We start from the raw sequence: 20,182 nt of genomic DNA, 5'->3' as shown, positions 1-20,182 counted from the left end.
AAGAGAGAGACCAGGAGAAATTGACCTTGAACAAGCTGAGGACAACAGTTCAAACCCTCGAGGTAACACAGTAGATTATAGTGGGAGAGGTTTGATAGCTTGTCTCTCCAGTTGCTTTACCAGCATTTTAGTTTTGAACATTGCAACCAAAAGTTCCCAATTTGTGTTAAATATGTGATGGAGAAATCCCAGATGTCTGCGCTCTGAGGCATTTACCAAGTTAGAACCACTTTTACAGAAGTTCAGTCAGCTTTACAGTTTAGCTTGGAAGGGGATATTTTGCTTCAGTTGTATAAAAAGCATTAGGCGAATTTATTAACAAAACAAGTTACGTTTATCTATATAGCAGAATTCATACCTGTAGGAATCGTATAAGAGAAATATATATCTCCAACTTTTTCTGAATATTATTTATGAAGCAAGTTGTCTTCTGGATTGAAATCTTTCTATGTTTTTACTTTTTTTTTTAATATGTCTGATTTTACATTTTCGTTCAGAGACCTCTATTTGTAGAAATAAGGATACTATATATTACTTTAATATCTTTTATACTTTTCAAGTAAATATTGTGAATTTGATACGTTTTGATTGTCTGCGTGACAAAAATGTAGTGAAATTAAACTAATGCGAACCTGATTGACAAAGGTACATTTTGTGATCCTTTAACTGGACATGGAACAACCTGTGAGTTTTTTTCTAACCAATCAACCAGCTCCATCTTTGTTGTGTGTTCCTTCAGTTTGGACTGGAGGAAGCCAAGGCAGAGCTGCAGCGTAGGGATCAGGTTCTTCATCAGGTATGAACAGATGCAATGACTTAGGGGTTAGGACTTTGTCCAAATTATCTTTTTTCGCTTCAGAATGAGATTGGCACTCCATTACCATTTGTTATACAAACATCACGTTTTATTTTTGTTTGTGATAGAAAGACCTGGAGTTCAAATATTTGGAGGAAACCATGGAGGAGTTTTCCAACACCATAAAGGTTTTAACATTTTTCACATCAATTTCTGTCCAGTTTAAAGAAACTGCACCAAAAACATACCACTATTCATTCACAGCTTTGTACAGTTTGAAAATGGGATTCCTTATTTGTCATGCACATTACTTTACTAAGAACCATCTAAAACTGTAAAGTATCAGTTGACAAACTGAAGATGGTGCACTGTGTAGTACTGATTTATAGACAGTGTCTGCATCACCTAAAGCAGGGGTGGGGAAACCTGGTCCTCTTGGACCGCAGGCCTGCATGTTTTAGACCAGTGGTTCTCAAATGGGGGTACCCGTACCCCTGGGAGTACGTGAAGGCACTCCAGGGGGTACGTGAGATTTTAAAATATACATATATTTAAAAAGTAGCATCCATGCAAAAATCCTTTAAAAATAAATATTTCATAAATAATTGAGGAAAATATAAGTCTAAATTCATAAAATGAATTTTATCTTCAGGATCAGGCTATTCAACTTATTATCCTAAAACCGCAGAGTCTCCCCCACACCAGGATGGTTCCACCTAACGTGTCAAATGCCACCTGGCTTCACCTGTCAATCACTTGGACCAACGATGGAGTCGTGGTTGAAGCATAGCAGCAATATTTTTATGTTTAATAAATAAACCTGATCTTAATTAATGGTCATCCTCCGCTTGTCTTTAAGGTCTGTACAGGTCTGTTTATGACATGTTCACTTGTATTAGGGTGTGTTGAAGCAGGGAAACATCTAAAACATGCAGGACTACAGCCCTCGAGGACCAGGGTTCCCCACCCCTGACCTAAAGGAAACCTCAGTTAGTGACTGTTGTATGCTACTAAATAAGCCAGAACTGTTTCAGGCAAACGTGCTGCAGAGATTAATGTTGTCAGTTGTGGTCTATATTGTTTTGTAAAACTGAACCCTTGTAGCAAACCAATAATGTCAACATTTACATCATCTGATGGTTGTGTTTCTGTCCTCCAGGAACTCAGACTGACAAAGCAGGAGCTGAAGGAGCAGCTGGAAGACAGACGAGATGAAGCGCAGCTGTAAATTGAAAACTACATCCTTCCAATGATTGTTATAGCACCAGCGCTCATTCTGTGCTGTCTGCTGTTGTTTATTTTCAGCGTTGTTCTGACAGAACTGATGAGAGAACAAGACAGATCACCCAGTCCTCAGCTGTCCATAGCAGAGGAAATTCAGATGCTGGCATCATCAACTGAAGAGAAATCCACCATGACGGATTCTGCAGATCTTAGCTCTGTATGACCTCTCACTCCTGTGTTATTTGACATGAAGATACACATTATGAAATAGACTCTGTTTCCTGTGTATTAGTTAGTTTCGCCTGGACTGATATAATAGAATAATAATAGTAGAGCAGAGCAATGCTGCATTAAAGTCTTCTTGTATCCCTACAGCCCATAGACTTAACATGCAACAAGATTAGTGATGCATCATACTGTCTGCAGGAGACTGAAGTTGAGGAGCTGCCGGAACCTTGTAGCCTCACTCATGACCTTAAAACCCAAAGGTACTTTAGTTTCACATCATGACACAGCTCTGATAGATTTAGCTTTTTTGTTTGCATTCCTGTAGGGCTGTGCGATTAATCGATTTTAAATCTAAATCGGATTTATTAATCACAATCGATGTTAAAAAAAGGAAAATCGGAAAATCGATTTTCCTTTTTTGCAGCTGGCTGCATTACAGACAGAGCCCGTCTAGTCATCTTTGTTTGGTCAAGAAAATTGTAAATGTTGTCACTTTACTAAACTCAAGGAGGATTTACAGTATCTTTCAATTGCACTTCATTCCCAATAGGGACATTTGTTTGCTATTTTTCTTTAAAAATAAAGATAAAATATTTGAAACAATTTATTCCATTGTCTTTTTTAGTTTTACCAAAAAATCGAAATCGAAAATCGGGTTTTCAGAGAAAAAAATTGGGATTTTATTTTTGTTCAAAATCGCCCAGCCCTACAGTCCTGCATTGTTTGTTTTTTTTGTTTTTAATTACACATGTATTAAAAATTATCCTCTTACCCCTCTGCCTACAGGTTTGCAGGTACCTCAAAGAGCTTCATCCAGAGAGCAGTGCTATTCATACTTTGCATGTTGAGTTTCTCTGTTTTGGTCTTTGTGGCTTTGGGATGCTGTGCAGTAAACGCCATCAACCATTTGTGGTGGAGCAGCCGTCTGATGCTACACCCCTCCTTCACTGTCCAGTATGAAACATTACCTCCCCTTTAATCTATAAATATGTTTAATTTGGTTCATGTGCCTGCTTATTTTGTACACAGCCGATGAGATTACACTGAAATGGAAATTTCCTCACATGACACTCATTACATGAAAGCACAAATTGCATTAGCTACTTTTTCTTTGTTTCAGAGTGCTCACTGTAAATAATAGTTTTCTGAATGTATTCTTGTTCTAAGAATTGGAGAAATAAATTGTTATATTTCATTATACATTGAATTGAGTATCATTGTTTAAGCATAAATTCTTTGTAACTTTAGATTTCTGGAAACTTTTTATTTATATTTTCCTCAGAAACTGTCCACAGCGCTGCGTGTAGTGGTTTGTTTTGCAGTCGCCCCACCCAGCGCTCGCCTCTGGAAGAAAAGCAGCCCCTCCTGGTCTGGAAAAGCACACATGGGATGAGATGTAGGGCAGGAGGAATGTAGACACGCTCCAAACCGGGACATTTCTTCCACTAAGCCCCGCCGGTGATCGAGTGTGTGGTGCTGAAGCTGGCGGCCTGGACGGTGCTGGATGCGGAGACGCTGATGCCGGGCCGCAGCTCCCCGCCCCGGACCAAGGAGACCCCACTAACCCGAGCCAGAGAGCAGCACGCCGGTCGGATCCGGCCTGAGATCGCGGGGGCCCGGCGGTGGGAGGAGGCGGGATGTTCTGATTAGAGAAGCCGCCGAGCAGCCTCGCCTGACGGGATGATGAAGGCGAAGAGCCGGAGGCAGACGCTGCTTCTCCCGCGGCTGTGCGTCGGCGGGCTCGGTCTGCTCGCAGCCGTCTGGATCTCCCACGTTACAGGTGCTTTACAAGCAAAGGAAAGACATATCAGTTTTATTATAGTGTACAATTAGGTTAGTTATATATCATCTACGATGCAGCCTGATGGAGCACCAAAACAGAAATCACTCGTGCCAAATCAATTGGATAATGTATTCATTGTGAATCTGCAGTAAAATAAATAAATAATTGTATATTTTCTGTCAATAATTTCTATATTCATCTGGCAGGCTCTCTTGACCAAACGGTGGGTCTGGAAATATACAAGAGAGAATCCCTCCCGCTAAAACAGATTGGTGAGACATCTTGCATTATTTTTTATTCTCTTATCTCTACAAAAATAGGACACTTAAGTTTGTGAATATAGTTTATTTAGTTTATAATATAGTTTACATACATATATATATCATATTCATATATCATATCATATCATATATTTATAGGGATATTTATATAGATTTATATAATATTTGTATTCTCTATATCGATATAATATGTATTTAATATTTATATTTCCTTAATACTTATATGGATAATTATGTAGTAATAGGCATGTTTACATAGTATTTATATAGACTATATTTATATGGATATTGTGTAGATATAATAATAGCAATAATGTAAATTCATAGAGTTATAAAGGGGTAGGAACTAGGAAAAAGTGTACACTTCTCCCTACTCCTTTTTCGAACCTATGTGCATATGAAGATGTTACTGTTTATTTTTATTTTTATTTTTTATATACATGTTCGAAATAAAATTCATTAATTCGTCATATATGATGATAATATATTTATAATAATATGATATTTGGATTTTCATTCTATAATGCATATACAGTTCCTGTAGAATTGACACCTGTTTGTGTGTGGAGGTAGTGTGAAACTTGGTCCTCTCATCTCTGTCATCTCCATTCATTTGTTTATTTCATGTCTGTTTCCTTTTTTGGACTGATTTGCCTCTTTGGTTTACTTCATTCTTCATTTTATTCAAACTCTAGATGTTTAAACACAGTCAGGCCTTTGAGGGACCCAGTTGCTAGGAAACTGAATGCTGAATTTGTGGTTGGGTATCGCATGCATCTGTTGCGGTTCAAAGTAACTTCCCTGTCCTCATGATCTCCTGATTAGATGCATCTCATCAACATCTCTCTCATTGACTCCCGTATGCTTGGATCTGTTTGAGAGATACGGGGAAAATGATGATAGCATCTTAATATCTCCTGCTGAATTAGAGATATTTTGTCAATGAGGGGAAGATTTGAACTGCATTTATTCATCAGGAAGGAAGTTACTGCCCAGGAGGAATACAGTACAGACTAACATAAAGGCCTAGGATGTATATTGCGGAATAATCATGCTGTGGCATTTTAGAATGACAATAATTTATTGATAATAGAGACATAAAGTCTCACCGGTGTGTCCAAAGAAGACCATGTGATGGGCTGTCATAATATTAAAGCATAGCGTCTAGATTTTTACACATGGTGCATGTTTGCCTCTAACTGCACAACGTTGCCTCTGTGCAGGCTCTTGTCCACTTTTTTCATGCTTGCGCTGCCTAAATGTTTGTAAACCTAATCTTTGCAGAAGTTTTTCCGGAGTCACTACAAAATTAGTAACCTTGTGAGGAAAATTACTTAAACTTCAAAGATAACTGTTTTGCCTGTGTTAAAATACTTTTTTTTAAGCAAAGAGTGCGACATTCAAGCTTAAATTCAAGCTATTACAGTCTTGCTCAATAATCCCTTACAGATTGTAAGAAAGTTATTATATTGTACTTATTAGGGCAGCCACATTAGAGACCTCTTTTAAACTGCTGTCTTGGATGAAGTAGATAAGATGGTTGATGCGTGGCTGTGGCTGGTATAAAAGGATAGCATGATGTCACGAGGGGATTATTTCTCAGAATAAAACTCTGATAATGCCTGAGATTCTTGCAAACATGAACGGAACTGTCTTAACCTCAAGTGGTCTGGGAGCTTGTTGCTAGGGGATGCTGGACATACATTCAACATGATCAGATACACACACCTGCAGACTGCACACAAGCAGAGAGAAGTGACGTCAAGCTTTGTTGCAGAGCTGCTAATTATGACATGTGTCACTACTGACTAATCTGGTGACGCTGTACCCTTGTTAGTCCTTAAAAATCTTCACTTCAGATCACAACAAAGCTATTTTTTTCTGATGATTAATCCAGTGTTTTTTTTTTCTTTCTTTTTTTAGTGTGTTTAATTTTTTAAAGATATGCGCTTTCTTCCATTTTGTGGAGGGATTTTCTAAATGTCATGGAGATACAGCAATGAAAGCACAATCAGGAATTAGAGATACACTAATCCAATTTTCTTTTTTCAGCCTTGAACCTGGATCAGTTAGAAATGAGCTCTCTGAGTGGTACTTTACCATTGACAGGCTTTTGTTTGAAAGATAATATCCCTGATAGCACATGGAAAGATAATGTAGCAACAGAATAGCAACAACTATACAGAGATCATTGGAAGTTTTTACTTGAAAATCATTTCAAACACCCCCATGACCCTAAATAGGAAGAGGCAAAAATAGATGATGGATGGATTGGATGTCCTTTACCACAACATTACATTATATTCTTCCCATTTCTTCCCCAGCTATCAATGAGTTTCCAGAGGACATCTTTACTCAGAATCAGAGGAGCGGGGGAGCGGTGCTTCTTCATGTTCTTTGTGTGCGTATCAACCCTGTCTGGAAACAAGGTTCAGTTTTTTTAAAACCACTAAACCCACAAACGAAAACCACAAGGATAACAACTTCTCTTCTGTATTTAACAGGCTATCTACATGTTTTATGCACTGGCCATAGTGTGTGATGTTTATTTTGTGCCATCACTGGAGAAAGTGTCAGAGGTATGAACTAAAGACAGATACATCATACTGAAAGTGGTTTTTGTCTCGTCAGATTTGTGGTTGATTTCCTGTTGTTCTTCAGTGGAAAGTTGATCAAATAATCTATTTGCATTTCATACTTTCCAAACCTGAAAAGCAAGAGGATGGTGCTTTCTTTGCATTTAAAAGTCAAATCAGCAAAGTCAGTTTATCAATGCTTTCCCTGCCTGCTCATGTTTATGACCACTTTTCATTCATTGATTTAAATTTGATTCGTCTTATTGAATTAGACTGGACGTAAGGAAAATTAGCTCGTTCAATAACTCATATGTTTAGTTCAAGATTTTTGAAATATGCAGCGGCTAACGCACCGTAGTGCATTTGTGTGATCAATACATTAACAGGAAGAAAAGAACGGAAAATCAAAGAGCTCAAATTGAAATAGTGTAAATTCCTTGTCTCTGTCTGCTAGAACCTTCAGCTCAGTCAGGATGTTGCCGGGGCAACGTTCATGGCAGCTGGCAGCTCCGCCCCTGAGCTCTTCACTTCTCTGATTGGTCAGTATGATGCTTGTCTAATTAATTACTCATGGTTCAGACCAACACATACTCCATTCTTCAGCAATCATACGCATCTGATTAGGATGGAAAAAAAGTTTTGACTTTTAGAAAGCAGCCCTGATTGGCCGGTCGCAAGCATTTTGTAAACATAAACATCGATGTCTGCTTGACTTGATTTATGGTTTTCCATCTCACCAGAAAATTGAAAAAAAAATATTAGCAAATTATGCTTTTTTAAAGCACAGACACTTTGCCAGCGAGACTTATTCCTCAATCTTCTGATAGAGGTCGTCACAAAGGCCTCGAAAGACATTGATGCCAGTTGTAGCTTAAAAGGATTTTCTAGTTTAATGAGCCTGACTTGTTTTCTTCTCCAATGAAAATAAGTTTAGCTTTGATAAATATTGAGGTGACTTTAGGCATTATGAAGTAAATATTATATAACCAGGACCATAACATAAAAGACATCAGTCAATCCCCTGTAGGTATGAAGGCAAGACAAATATGTCTGTTCAGAACCAAGAGAAAGAACCTCCACAATTTCTTGAAGACTCTTACCATTGTTGCTGATTTTATATTTCCTACGGAAATATGGGGGGTGGTAGTGTAGTGGCTACAGAGGTGGGCTTGGGGCTTGGAGGACCCAGGTACGAGCCCCAAGCCCCTGAGCAAGGCCCTTAACCCTATTTGCCCCCCCAGCAAAATGCTGTGTTTGTAAGTAATTTGGGATAAAAGCGTCTGCTAAATGACAGTAGTAGTAGTACTAGTAGTACTAGTAGTAGTAGTAGTAGTAGTAGTATTAGGATGTATAGCTCATACTGTCATGTTCTTCTTATAGGGGTGTTTATCACAAAGGGAGATGTTGGCGTTGGAACTATTGTGGGTTCAGCTGTTTTTAACATGCTGGTCATCATCGGCCTTTGTGGCATCTTTGCAGTACAGGTTTGTTTATTCATTTTTATAAAAATGTTTTAATGCCAGATTTGGTACATTTCTATGAAGTTCCAATTCAAGCACATGCAACAGTAAAATCATAAAGATGCAAAATACAAGCTTGATGATTTGATCAAAGTTACAATCCACCGATGCAAACGCACAGTAAAACACAGTCCTCTGTACAATTCAGACTGCCCCATCTGTGTTTAAACATAAACAAAAACAGTCTATGTGATATAGTGAGGACAGTTATTCTCTGACATTTTAAACTAACTAACTCTATCAGTCAAAAACAAAACTTTTATAGTGATAAAGGAGCTTACAGGGTCCGTGTATCTTTTGGTCATTGGATTTTTCCATCATGAGTGGGAATCAAAAAACAAAAAACGATTGGTTTATTTGATTTTCCTTTTAAAACAAAAAACAAATATTGAATTACACTGCATTTTTTCTTTTTCTGTGTTAATATGATTTAACAAAGATTCAAAATACGCTTTTACTTTCGTTTTCTATTTCATATAAGAAAAATGAAAAACTAGTCAACAGGAACGAAAAAACGAACCAAAAACAACCGTTTATTCATATTCAGTGCAGTGTTTGGCGGGTGTGCTTGTGAGAACTGGGGTCCCTGGAGGTCCAGGAGAGCCAATGTCCCCGTAGCGCGAGGTGTCCCCGGCGAGCTGCAGTGTTTGGCGGGCTGTCTGTGAGTGTCCTGGGGTCCCTGGAGGTCCTGGAGAGCACAAGTCCCCGTACCGGGAGCTGTCCCCGGTCCTGGCCGGGATCAGTGTTTGGCCGGTGTGGTTGTGAGAACTGGGGTCCCTGGAGGTCCAGGAGGAAAAGGGAAAGCCCAAGTACCCCCCGTACCGGGACGTGGTCCCGGTCTTGGCCGGGTGCAGTGCAGTGTTTGGCGGGCTGGGTGTGAGTGTCTGGGGTCTCTGGGTGCCTGGGTCGGGTCCTGGGACTCATGGGTCCCTGGGTTGGGTCCCGGGACTCATGGGTACCTGCATGTCCTGGCCACTTTCGCCCGATTTTCAGACACTTTGGCCGGCTTTTAAGACAGAAACGCCGGTTTTTCTGTGATGCTTCCTCCAGCCGCCTGTGTCCGCTCCCCGGGCTCCCCCTCGGCCCCGGGCGTCCCGCTGCGTCCCCGCACCCACCAGACCACCTCCAGACCGATTCGGGCCCGCCTCTGCGGCGCTGCTCCCCCCGACCACCGGGGGGTTTGCAGCGCCTCCCTCTCGGTAGCGAGACCGAGTCGACCCGTCCGCCCCAGGTGTCCCCCCACGGAGCCCCGCCGCCGCCGGGCAGGCCGACCTCCGACGTCGGCTGCCGCTCTGGCGGTGGTGTCGGTCCTCCGGAAATCACGGTGTTTCTCAAACCCTACCACGCAGCATACAGCTGAACCGGGGCCTGGATTGCCGGTCACCCCCAGCCCGAGCGGACCCACCCGCCCGCCCAGAAAACGGTGCGTCGAGGCGGGGCGAGGTTCCGGCCGCTCCCGAGGTCTCCCCGCACAGGGCTGCCGAGACCCGAGTCCCGTTGCTGCTTTGACATGGTGTTTACTGTTGCTATGACAACTGTAGCTACATCTGGGGGCGTAATGTCAGTAGGCCTACGGGGAGCCCGGGGAGCAGACACAGGAGGCTGGAGGAATTCCTCCAGCCGCCTGTGCCCGCTCCCCGGGTTTTTCTGTTTTTCTAAAACCGGCGTTTCTGTCTTAAAAGCCGGCCAAAGTGTCTGAAAATCGGGCGAAAGTGGCGAAAGCAGGACCCAGGGACCCAGGAGTCCCGGGACCCGACCCAGGCACCCAGAGACCCCAGACACTCACACCCAGCCCGCCAAACACTGCACTGAACCCGGCCAGGACCGGGGACAGCTCCCGGTACGGGGACATTGGCTCTCCTGGACCTCCAGGGACCCCAGTTCTCACAAGCACACCCGCCAAACACTGCACTGAATATGAATAAACGGTTGTTTTTGGTTCGTTTTTTCGTTCCTGTTGACTAGTTTTTCATTTTTCTTATATGAAATAGAAAACGAAAATAAAAGCGTATTTTGAATCTTTATTAAATCATATTAACACAGAAAAAGAAAAAATGCAGTGTAATTCAATATTTGTTTTTTGTTTTAAAAGGAAAATCAAATAAACCAATCGTTTTTTGTTTTTTGATTCCCACTCATGATGGAAAAATCCAATGACCAAAAGATACACGGACCTTACAGCCTCTCAAGCCACTAAACTGCAGCTACATTCATTCAGAGGTTATTGCCCATCATGTTTATAGTCGGCTTTCAAGAAGAGAAATCTTTGAATAATGGATCTGTCAAAGAAGCAGCTTGTGGACGACAGGACCAGCGGGCATTTCTCCTCTTTCTACACAGTGCAAGACGACTGATGCTTATTGACATGCTCCCTGGAGCCCTCCACATTTTCTTTCTACCTGCCTTCTGCCTCCTTTCTTTTTGATGCTGGCAGTCAAGTGATTTTCATAGCTGATAGCATTCAGTTGATGAAAATTTCCTACATGTATGACAGAATACTAAAGATGTATAATATTTAAAATGTTAATTTTGCCGTGATATCAGGAAAAAGACTGATTTCCCAATTGGATGGATTCTTCCAGCAACTGAACTCTGGTTAAATGTCCTCATAGTTTGATTCTCCCAGTCTTCTTCAACAGTCAAAATTGCTTAAATTTTTTTGATATGAGGCCAGCAATCTAATTTTAAAGCTTAAGAGTGATCACAGCCAGTAATTCATACAAAACAATCCTGTTTGATAAACGAGCAGACCAAGAGGATGAAGGAAAGAAACTTAAAATAATGTACAGCTGTTAACAATACACTGAAGTGACTTATGGTACGCCATCCTGCACATTGGCTTGATTATAAAGTGATCTCAGTGGCTTTAAAGTTGCATCTTGCTTGAGACCATGCAAAAGAGGTCATAGCTGGTGTGAGAGTGTTTGACTGAGATACAGCCTTGAGAGTTTGTCATTCAGTGAGTTTTTAAATTACTTAAAATCATCTATCTTATAAGAATCCAACTTCACTAACCTCTGAGGAAGTTGACAGATGTATTTAATGCATCTAAACTATAAAAAAAACAACAATTAAAGGTAAATAGGTGCAGATTTTGCTTTAGTCAAAAAGAAAATCACATTTTTGGATATAACATTTATTTCTGATTGTATTGTTTCCCCTTTTTCTCTGCAGCCCATCACTCTAAGCTGGTGGCCTCTGTTCAGGGATGCTGTTTTCTACATCATATCCATATTGGTGCTTATTCTGGTGAGAAAACCCTCCACTAAACCTAGCGTAGCTTCCACACTTGGCCTCTCTCACTGTTTGGAAAGCATCGCAACAACGTTTGATACTTATTGATCATCAGAAGACCTGATATATATTATAGTTACAAAGTTAAATATTATATCATATTCATATATGAATATGATATAATAATATATATATAGATATTATACTTGCATCTGATCCAGTGTAGGAGAGGGCAGCGTACCAAAGTGTAGCACAGAAATATGCAATAAACAGGGAGACAGAGACCTTAAAAAGCACAGTAAGAGTGAAGAAGAGGGTGTTTCATTCCTTGTGAACAACAGAGGGTGTAATGCTGGGTAAGGAGCTCTTATTGGTCTGTTTTCAGGTTTTTTTTCCCTGCTACATAGTTCAAAACACATGTAGAAAGGTTTGGGGTCTGGAAAACAAGTGTAACAAATGTAACACCTGCACTAACCACAAACTGTGGGCCACACAATATGGCTGCTAGCTGAGATAGAGAATATACTATATACCAGATTATTATTGTTTGATAATATATGTTTAAAGTCTATTACTGAGTTTGAATCTACATTTCTTTTAATAAACAGGTGATCTATGATGAAAAAGTCGTGTGGTAAGATTGTAAATGAACTTTTTTTCTTTTAAATTCAGCAGTTTTTGTTGTTTTGAAATGAAATTCACAACAGCTGTAATGAATGTTGCATGTTTCAGGTGGGAGACCATCATCCTAATGTCCATGTATGGGATCTATATTCTCATCATGAAGTGAGCCTCTTCCTCTCATTTTTATGATTTTGTACCATGGTGACACACACTGTTGACCCACTGAAGAAACAATATGTGTGTGTGTGTTTGTGTTGTAGGTTCAACACATCTCTTTGTAGCCTGGTAGAGAGACACTGCAGAGTGGACACTCTGACGTGCCTGAGCATTCTGCGCCGGACAACTGCTGTTGGAAACACAGGAGATTGTGACAACGACCTGGTGCCGCTGAAGCCAGGTGCTGGAGCTTGTGTTTTTACATGTGCATGTGTATACAAAACATCAAGAGCTTTCCCAGTTTCTGAGCAGAACCCAGCAGCCCCAGTGACACACTTTAGGTTGCCTATCTAAATCATCTCTCCTCCCCTGTGGATTTTAGAGGGGCTGAAATAGATCCAAACCGTCTTTTTCTCTCTCAATCAAGCATGCCTTTTCTTTTTTTTGGGCTCTAGTGGCCCTTTATTTAAGTAGCAGACAGGAAGGGGGTAGAGAGCGAGAATGGGGATGACATGAGGCCGAGATTGGAACCTGCGACCGCTGCAGGAGGAGGATTGTAGCCAGGGTAAATGAGCCGCTTGCTTAACCCACTGTACCACCGAGCGGCCCGAGCATGCCTTTTCTTTGTCTTTTTTGTCATTTTTATTAAACCGTCCCCGTATTTCTACACGAGTTTTCTCCTGACACCTGTCCATCTGCAGACTCGTGTGTGGTGGCCGGGCAAGACTCAGCATTGGTGATGGTGGATGAGCTTGTGAATCTGCAACCAGATCAGCCCCCCGTCTCAGAGGCAAGCCTCCGCCTTCTAATCATCACCCCCCCCTACACCCACCTGTGCATGGCAGGATGAATAGTCATTAACAAGGTGCCCTCATATGACATATCACAAGTTCCCTTGTTTGTTTGTTTTTTGTTTGTTTGTTTGGGGTTTTTTGCACTGGATTGATGGGTATTTATTTAATTGAGGATCTTTTTAAATGTCAACATCAATGTAGGATGTCAGGGGTTTCCTTGAGCCTGGCCCTGCTGTCTTCCGGTGAAATGTGGAGTACACCATGGACGGGCTACCAGTCCATCGCAGGGCCATTAAAAAACTGCTCATATCATGGTTAAACTAGACCATGCAAAGCCAATGTGGTGCCCTAGATCAGGGGTCGGCAACCCAAAATGTTGAAAGAGCCATATTGGACCAAAAACACAAAAAACAAATATGTCTGGAGCCGCAAAAAATGAAAAGTCTTGTATAAGCCTTAGAATGAAGGCAACACATGCTGCATGTTTCTATATTAGTTAGAACTGGGGGAAGATTTTTTTTTCATTATGCACCTTGAGAAAAAAGTCGAAATTTCGAGAAGAAAAAGTCGAAATGTCGAGAAAAAAGTCGAAATGTCGAGATTAAAAAGGAAAGGAAAAGGGAAGAAAAAATGAAGAAAAAAGAAAAAAAGAAGAAAAAAAAGGGAAAAAAAGAGAAAAAAGAAGAAAAAAAAAGAAGAAAAAAAGGAAAAAAAAGGTCAAACATTTTTGAAAAAGCTCCAGGGAGCCACTAGGGTGGCGCTAAAGAGCCGCATGCGGCTCTGGAGCTGCGGGTTGCCGACCCCTGCCCTAGATGGACTACCCCAACGGTAAAATAAGTGACTCTACATGATTTCTATCCCAGAACTCTTTTCTGCTCTCCATCTGCTTGCGCTTGATCTTGTGATCACACTGTTAAAAAGCCAACAAACAGGCAAAATAAAACAAACATTATTCAAGCCAATCCCCAACAGAAGGAGGGCTGGTGTTTGTGCATATGAGGTGGAGCGGGGAAAGGCTTGGGAGAGTTCCTGATGGTATGTGTTTTCTTGAAAAGCACTGGATGGAGGGGAAGGGGGAGTAGAGCTAGCTCTCTCTGTTTTGATTCAAGTTTCAATAAAGGTGACGTCATCCAGAAATCAACCTGGGCTGGGGCTTTAGGTCCAGCCCAGTAGAAGAGGCTCTACAGCACCACCTACATCAGCTATTGGGAAGAGCAGCATTGTATGAAAGTATAACTTGTGATACCGAGTTAAGCATATAACACTCTTTAGCCTCAAACTTGAACAGCCTGCTTGAATAAAGCTTATTCATGAAAGTCATTCATAGCGATCCCTGGTCTCCATGTATGAAATATTAAGTAGTTTCATATAGTCCATAAAACAATATAACATTTGTTAGGTTTAGTTTGGGAGTAGCGAATTATAGAAACAAACACCTTATGCCTGAGCCCTTAAAACTGAATCGAAGCCTTCTGCTGTAAATTCATAGAAAATATATGTGCTGGCCTATCAAACAAAATTCCCTTTTCCTTTGATATGCAGCACAGACGTAAATAAAACACAAAGACTAAACACACTGTCTAATGTGTAGTAATACGGCAGACAGTAAAACAGAAGAGCCCATTCTCTGAATCTGTTTTCTCATTCACTTGAGTCTCCTGCATGCTTTGCCATTCCAGTAGCAAATCAAAGCTCCTCTGCCAATGCTCTCTCTGCTCTCGTTCCTGCCGCCGATCCGTGCTTTCTAACCCCTGGTGAATGCAAAGACCTGCTTCACTGCATAATTATTCCTCCTGCCACTTCTCATATTCTCAGCTTCAGTCAGATACATTTACATAAACCTGCTGCAGCATTTCTCACGTCACTTTGTTTTCTCCTTTTTTTTTTCATCTTTCTTTTCATTTCAAATTCTCGACCCATCCACAGACGCAGAGGTTGATTCGCACTCAGGTGAGCTCGGAGGAGGGCGCAGCTTCAGGGGAGGAAGGCCTGGGTGCAAGTGGAAGCTGGGGGAAGGAGAACGGGACGGGGGCTGACGGGGACAGACAATCACAGGAGGGAGAAAGGGAGAGGGTACAGGAGACGGACGAAGAGAAGGGTGATGGTGCAAAGCCAAAAGATGAAGAGGAGGAAGAGGAAGAGCAGGAGGAAGGAGAAGAGGAGAATGTTCCTTTCAAACCCTTTGGCCTGTCAGGTGAGTGAATGAAAGCTCACAAATAGGCAAACAAAAGTGATGCATATGTCTTTTTTTTTTTTAAGGTGAAAGACTTAACCTGTGGTTAGATTCCTGACCTCAGGACGCGATGCCATCTGTTTGTGACCCACAGCCTTTCAGCTACTGCTTTCCATCAAGAAAAGGTCCAACTTGGCAACTAAAAGCTCTTTTGTTGTTGAAAAAATATTAAAACTTAATAAAGTGCCATATTAACAACGCTACAGCTGAAATTAAAACAGCTTTTGGCTCTCAGCTTCCTGATTAGGGGTAGGGATGAAAACGAGGGGTAGGGGGAGTATTGGGACAGGCCCCTGAGAAGATTTCAAGTGCCCTAAAATCTGTTCCTTCTTTTTTAGGGTAGTGAAGAAAAGAAGGGCGAGTGAAAGATAGTAGGACTAGTGAAGAAAAGTAGGGGGTGTATTGGGATTGGGCCTTAACCTGTGGTTAGATTCCTGACCTCAGGACGCGATGCCATCTGTCTGTGACCCACAGCCTTTCAGCTACTGCTTTCCATCAAGAAAAGGTCCAACTTGGCAACTAAAAGCTCTTTTGTTGTTCTGTCTCTTTAGCAACCAGAACAATAAAATCTTCCTGCCTGACCCCCCAGTGATGTTTCCCAGGGTAAAAGATGATTTTAAGGCTGATGGAGCTAATTCAAAGGAGATGACACAGAGACTCACAGACACATTCAGGCCATGCTTTGTGAATAATTTAGATGTTGAGGATGAATCTCTAATTATGCCTGTGGGGAAACTCTGGCATACACACATAGTAGCTTGTACGTGTATTTACTTGTGTTCATCAACTCTTCAGATGGGTGGTGTGTGTGGCTGAAGTGGCTGGTCTCGTGGCCGGTGAGCGCGCTACTTCATTGCACCATCCCCGACTGCAGCCAGCCGCGATGGGAACGCTGGTACCTGCTCACCTTCCTGTCCTCCACACTCTGGATAGCGCTCTTCTCCTACCTCATGGTTTGGATGGTATGAAGCCTCTCAGGTGCATAAGCTACCATGCCCACACACACACATACAGTAGGTTTAATCAAAGACAACCCTGTGTTTCTCTGCTAAGGTGACCATAATCAGCTACACACTTGGGATCCCAGATGTCATCATGGGCATCACTTTTCTGGCAGCTGGCACCAGCGTTCCTGACTGCATGGCCAGCCTCATTGTTGCCCGAGAAGGTGTGTGAAAGTGTGGAATCCCTGCCAACTAGCATTTACTGTAGATTTCTGGAAGAACTGTTTAAGTCAGCCATAAAGTCTGTTTCTTACACAGTCTAATAAGAACCTACAAACAGCAATTATCTGTTTCCAAGCAGAGCAGATGTTGACCACAGCATTTGCTTGAAAACACACCACATGAATATGTTGCTCCATTCTTGACAATATAAGCTGGCCAATGGAAATTCAAAAGCACTGCTGTTTACAATAGCACTCTAGTGTTTGTTTTTATCATATTTTACACGGATATAGCAACATGTTCATGAGTCATATGTAATTTTGGAAAATGGCCTATTTTAACAAAAAAAGGATTTGCTTCTATAATATAAACAAAAGCCTGAAATGCCCTTTCTAAAATATGTTTTCTAAGCAGAAAAAACTGCAGATGAAAGAATTTTGACAATAAGTTATTTGTGAGATTATACCAAAAACATAAACCTGGTCTTCTGCAGAGTTTCAATCAGTGCAGCTCATCAACTTTTGTAGGATTGGGGGGGACCTTTCATGAGGCTCTATGTTTTTAGAACATGTATGGGGTGATATACTGATGATTACTGATGAGTTAGACTCATCTTAAATACTTAAATTTGACATCTTTGACTTTGATTTCCTGATATAAAAGCAGAAGAAAGACTGGGAAGTACATAAGCAAATATTTGCTATTGTTCTGGCAGTAGCTTTGTGGTAAAAACACATTTTATAACATACAAGACACTTCAATATTGAACATACATTTTCACATGTAGTTTCAGTCCAGTCTTGGTTTTTCCTGCTGGAACGTGTTATGATCTCATCATCATCTCCACAGAAATGTCACAGTAACTGTTTTATGCATTTATGAACTTTGACTCATGTTAAACGTATGCAGGTGGCAGTGTAGCGACTAACAGTAAATTAACTTGAATACATGTCAAAACATCAAGTAGCATGTTCCCATAGAAACTCCAATGTGTTTAAATAGATGTTAAATCTTGCAGGACTGGGTGACATGGCTGTGTCCAACTCCGTTGGCAGTAATATCTTTGATGTCCTGCTGGGTTTGGGGTTCCCCTGGGCACTGCGGACTCTCATAGTCAGCTATGGATCTGTGGTAATGTTGGCTGTTGTCTCTGCCTTATATCACCTTCATCCTGTTTGCAGATATGACCACTTTTTTATATTTGTACCTGTACTTTTCATGATTGTTCATCTCACCTTTGTCTTAAAATGTGAGTTTTAGTTTACCTTCAAGCTCCAGAGTACATTCAGATTGTGTCTTTGCTTTCATTATATTATTTATAACTTCAGAAATATCCATCAGGACTTGATAAATACCAAACCAAAGCTAAAAGAGGGAACAATGTACTTGGATTTATCCAATGAACAGAGAAAGGTCTCCATAGCATTCTGCTGCTGCTGCCAAACTTCTACTTATGTTCATGTAGTGATACTAATTTGATGCCAATGCTGTTTTCATAACTGCATCAAACTAACCAAAATCTTTTGTGATATTTAATATCAGTGGCTACAGATGAACGTAAGATGAAATTTACAACTTCAGATTCAAAACTAATTCTTACTTTTCACTGTTCTTTAGGTGACAATCAACAGCAGAGGTCTGGTGTATTCAGTGATTCTGTTGTTGGCCTCTGTCACTCTTACTGTAAGTTCATTTTCATCTATTGCTGTTTTTTGCTATTAAACAATGACTAAAGCCTTGACTGGACAAAAAACAGACTCAGATCAGGTGCCCGTTTGTTCTTTTTTCCAATGCAGCCTGAGAGCCTTTGATTGAGTTTTCTAATATATCTTGAGATAACAGCATTACGTACTGTTTAATTTTGGTTGCAGTAAAAAGAGATAATGTGTGTGTGTCTCGGGTCATGTCTCCTCAGGTGCTGTGTGTCCATCTGAATCACTGGAAGTTGGACCGCAGGCTGGGCCTCTATCTTCTACTGCTCTATACCTTGTTCCTCCTCTGCTCTGTCGTCTTTGAAAACCTGTAGAGGACGCACACAAAATACACACTTAAGCAGACAGGTGGCCAAACTTGTTTTCCATCCTCTCTGCTGCCATTAAGCGTACATTGAGATGAATTTTAGTTTCATTCCAGTGTCAGTAGATGTTTGAGCAGAGTAGCGATGACACCAGATGTCAACATTGTTTACCTTTGATAAATGAGTATTTTACATAGTTTTGTACCTTAGCACCTCCAAGTCAGATTTTGTGAAGCCAGACCTAACTAGCAATGTTCTTTGCATCACACCAAACAAAACAATCAAAAGCAACAACAACATATTTAATTTGTATTCTAAGACCAAAAACACTACATAGGGATCCCCAAGGTGTTTTAATTTACTTGTTACTTTATAAATGCCACATGAAACCTCAATGAGAAGATGATCATACATGTAAGATTATATGCTCGCTTCTTAGTTTGTGCACTTATCTTATGTTTAATTTCACAGTTTGCATCACACATTTGTGTCTGTGGCTGTCATTGGTACTAGCATGGCTGATCAAAAAAATTAAAATAACCACATTTGGCAACTGTTGTCTTTGCCTTGTGCACCATACACCCCCCTGTTTCCTTAAAGCATCTCAGTGCAGAGGTTCTTTTTCTAAGTGTTTTTGAATGTCTGCTTGGAGAGTCCTAGAGATATGTACTTGAGGAGTGAGTGCAATAAAACACTTTGTTCTGTGAGGTGTCTCTTGTGCTTTTATCTTTTTCTTTCACTTGCACTTGCATTTGGTACAATTATGAGAGAAGCAAGGAAGAATGAAATCAAAGAAGCCCAATATTAGCATTTTCCTAACTAACTTTGAAGAACTTCAAATTATTTGGCTTATTCAGTGAAAGGTAATTTAACTTTCCTGCCAAGACCTGAGGACCATTAGAAATTAAAACTGGGTGACAATTATATTACACTGTATTATGACACTATTACATTTTATTCTTTAAAGGCAATTCAGATCTGAGTTTATTGAGTAGACTTGTTAATGTGATATACTTCAGCACCAGAGACAGCTCCATAGTTGTCTGATTGAAGGGAGCTGTCCAAGTGCTGAACTTACACACTTGATTATAATGAATGGTTAGTTGGAACACAGTGGGGTAATGGTGAGCACCTCACAGCGAGATTTGGAAACATTTTCCTGTAGATTGTGCATGGTCTCCCATGGTTTTTTCTCAGTTGTTCTGGCTCCCACAATCCAAAAAGACTAGGCTGATTAGTGATTCCAAATTACCTGCAGATATGAATGCAAGCATCATTAAATTTTAATTTGTTTATTTTAATTATTTTTTTACTCTGCATGCTCCTGTGGTGGGTTGGTTTTCTGAAATGGAACTAAACTTAAATCTCTTAATTTATTAGAATTTTTATTTTGTGTTTACGCCATGCAATGTTTTAGCAAGTGACAATTATTACTTACTTACCTTGCTACCGGTACATTTTCTTTACCCCAGAAGGTCCATGTCACAACACGGGCAGTGTTTTGCAGACTCAGTCAATGCATCATCTGTAACTGTTGCAACATGATCAGT

General features: G+C 40.8%; 1 protein-coding gene across 1 annotated transcript; it reads left to right on the top strand.

The window, feature by feature from the left end:
• Positions 1 to 3,591: 3,591 nt before the first annotated feature.
• On the top strand, positions 3,592 to 19,329 carry LOC133447594 (sodium/potassium/calcium exchanger 3-like). Its single transcript, XM_061726308.1, has 17 exons — positions 3,592 to 4,028; positions 4,238 to 4,303; positions 6,637 to 6,713; positions 6,817 to 6,891; positions 7,343 to 7,427; positions 8,269 to 8,372; positions 11,583 to 11,657; positions 12,251 to 12,276; positions 12,375 to 12,428; positions 12,527 to 12,663; positions 13,124 to 13,212; positions 15,143 to 15,410; positions 16,245 to 16,411; positions 16,503 to 16,617; positions 17,634 to 17,746; positions 18,233 to 18,298; positions 18,531 to 19,329. The coding sequence occupies exons 1-17, from the start codon at positions 3,929 to 3,931 to the stop codon at positions 18,639 to 18,641; spliced, it is 1,728 nt and encodes a 575-aa protein (XP_061582292.1). The 5' UTR covers positions 3,592 to 3,928; the 3' UTR covers positions 18,642 to 19,329.
• The last annotated feature ends 853 nt before the right edge of the window (positions 19,330 to 20,182 follow it).

The sequence above is a fragment of the Cololabis saira genome, chromosome 7 (assembly GCF_033807715.1).
Source record: "Cololabis saira isolate AMF1-May2022 chromosome 7, fColSai1.1, whole genome shotgun sequence".
In the NCBI taxonomy this organism is placed as follows: domain Eukaryota; kingdom Metazoa; phylum Chordata; class Actinopteri; order Beloniformes; family Belonidae; genus Cololabis; species Cololabis saira.
This window is presented reverse-complemented; position numbering and strand designations above follow the sequence as displayed.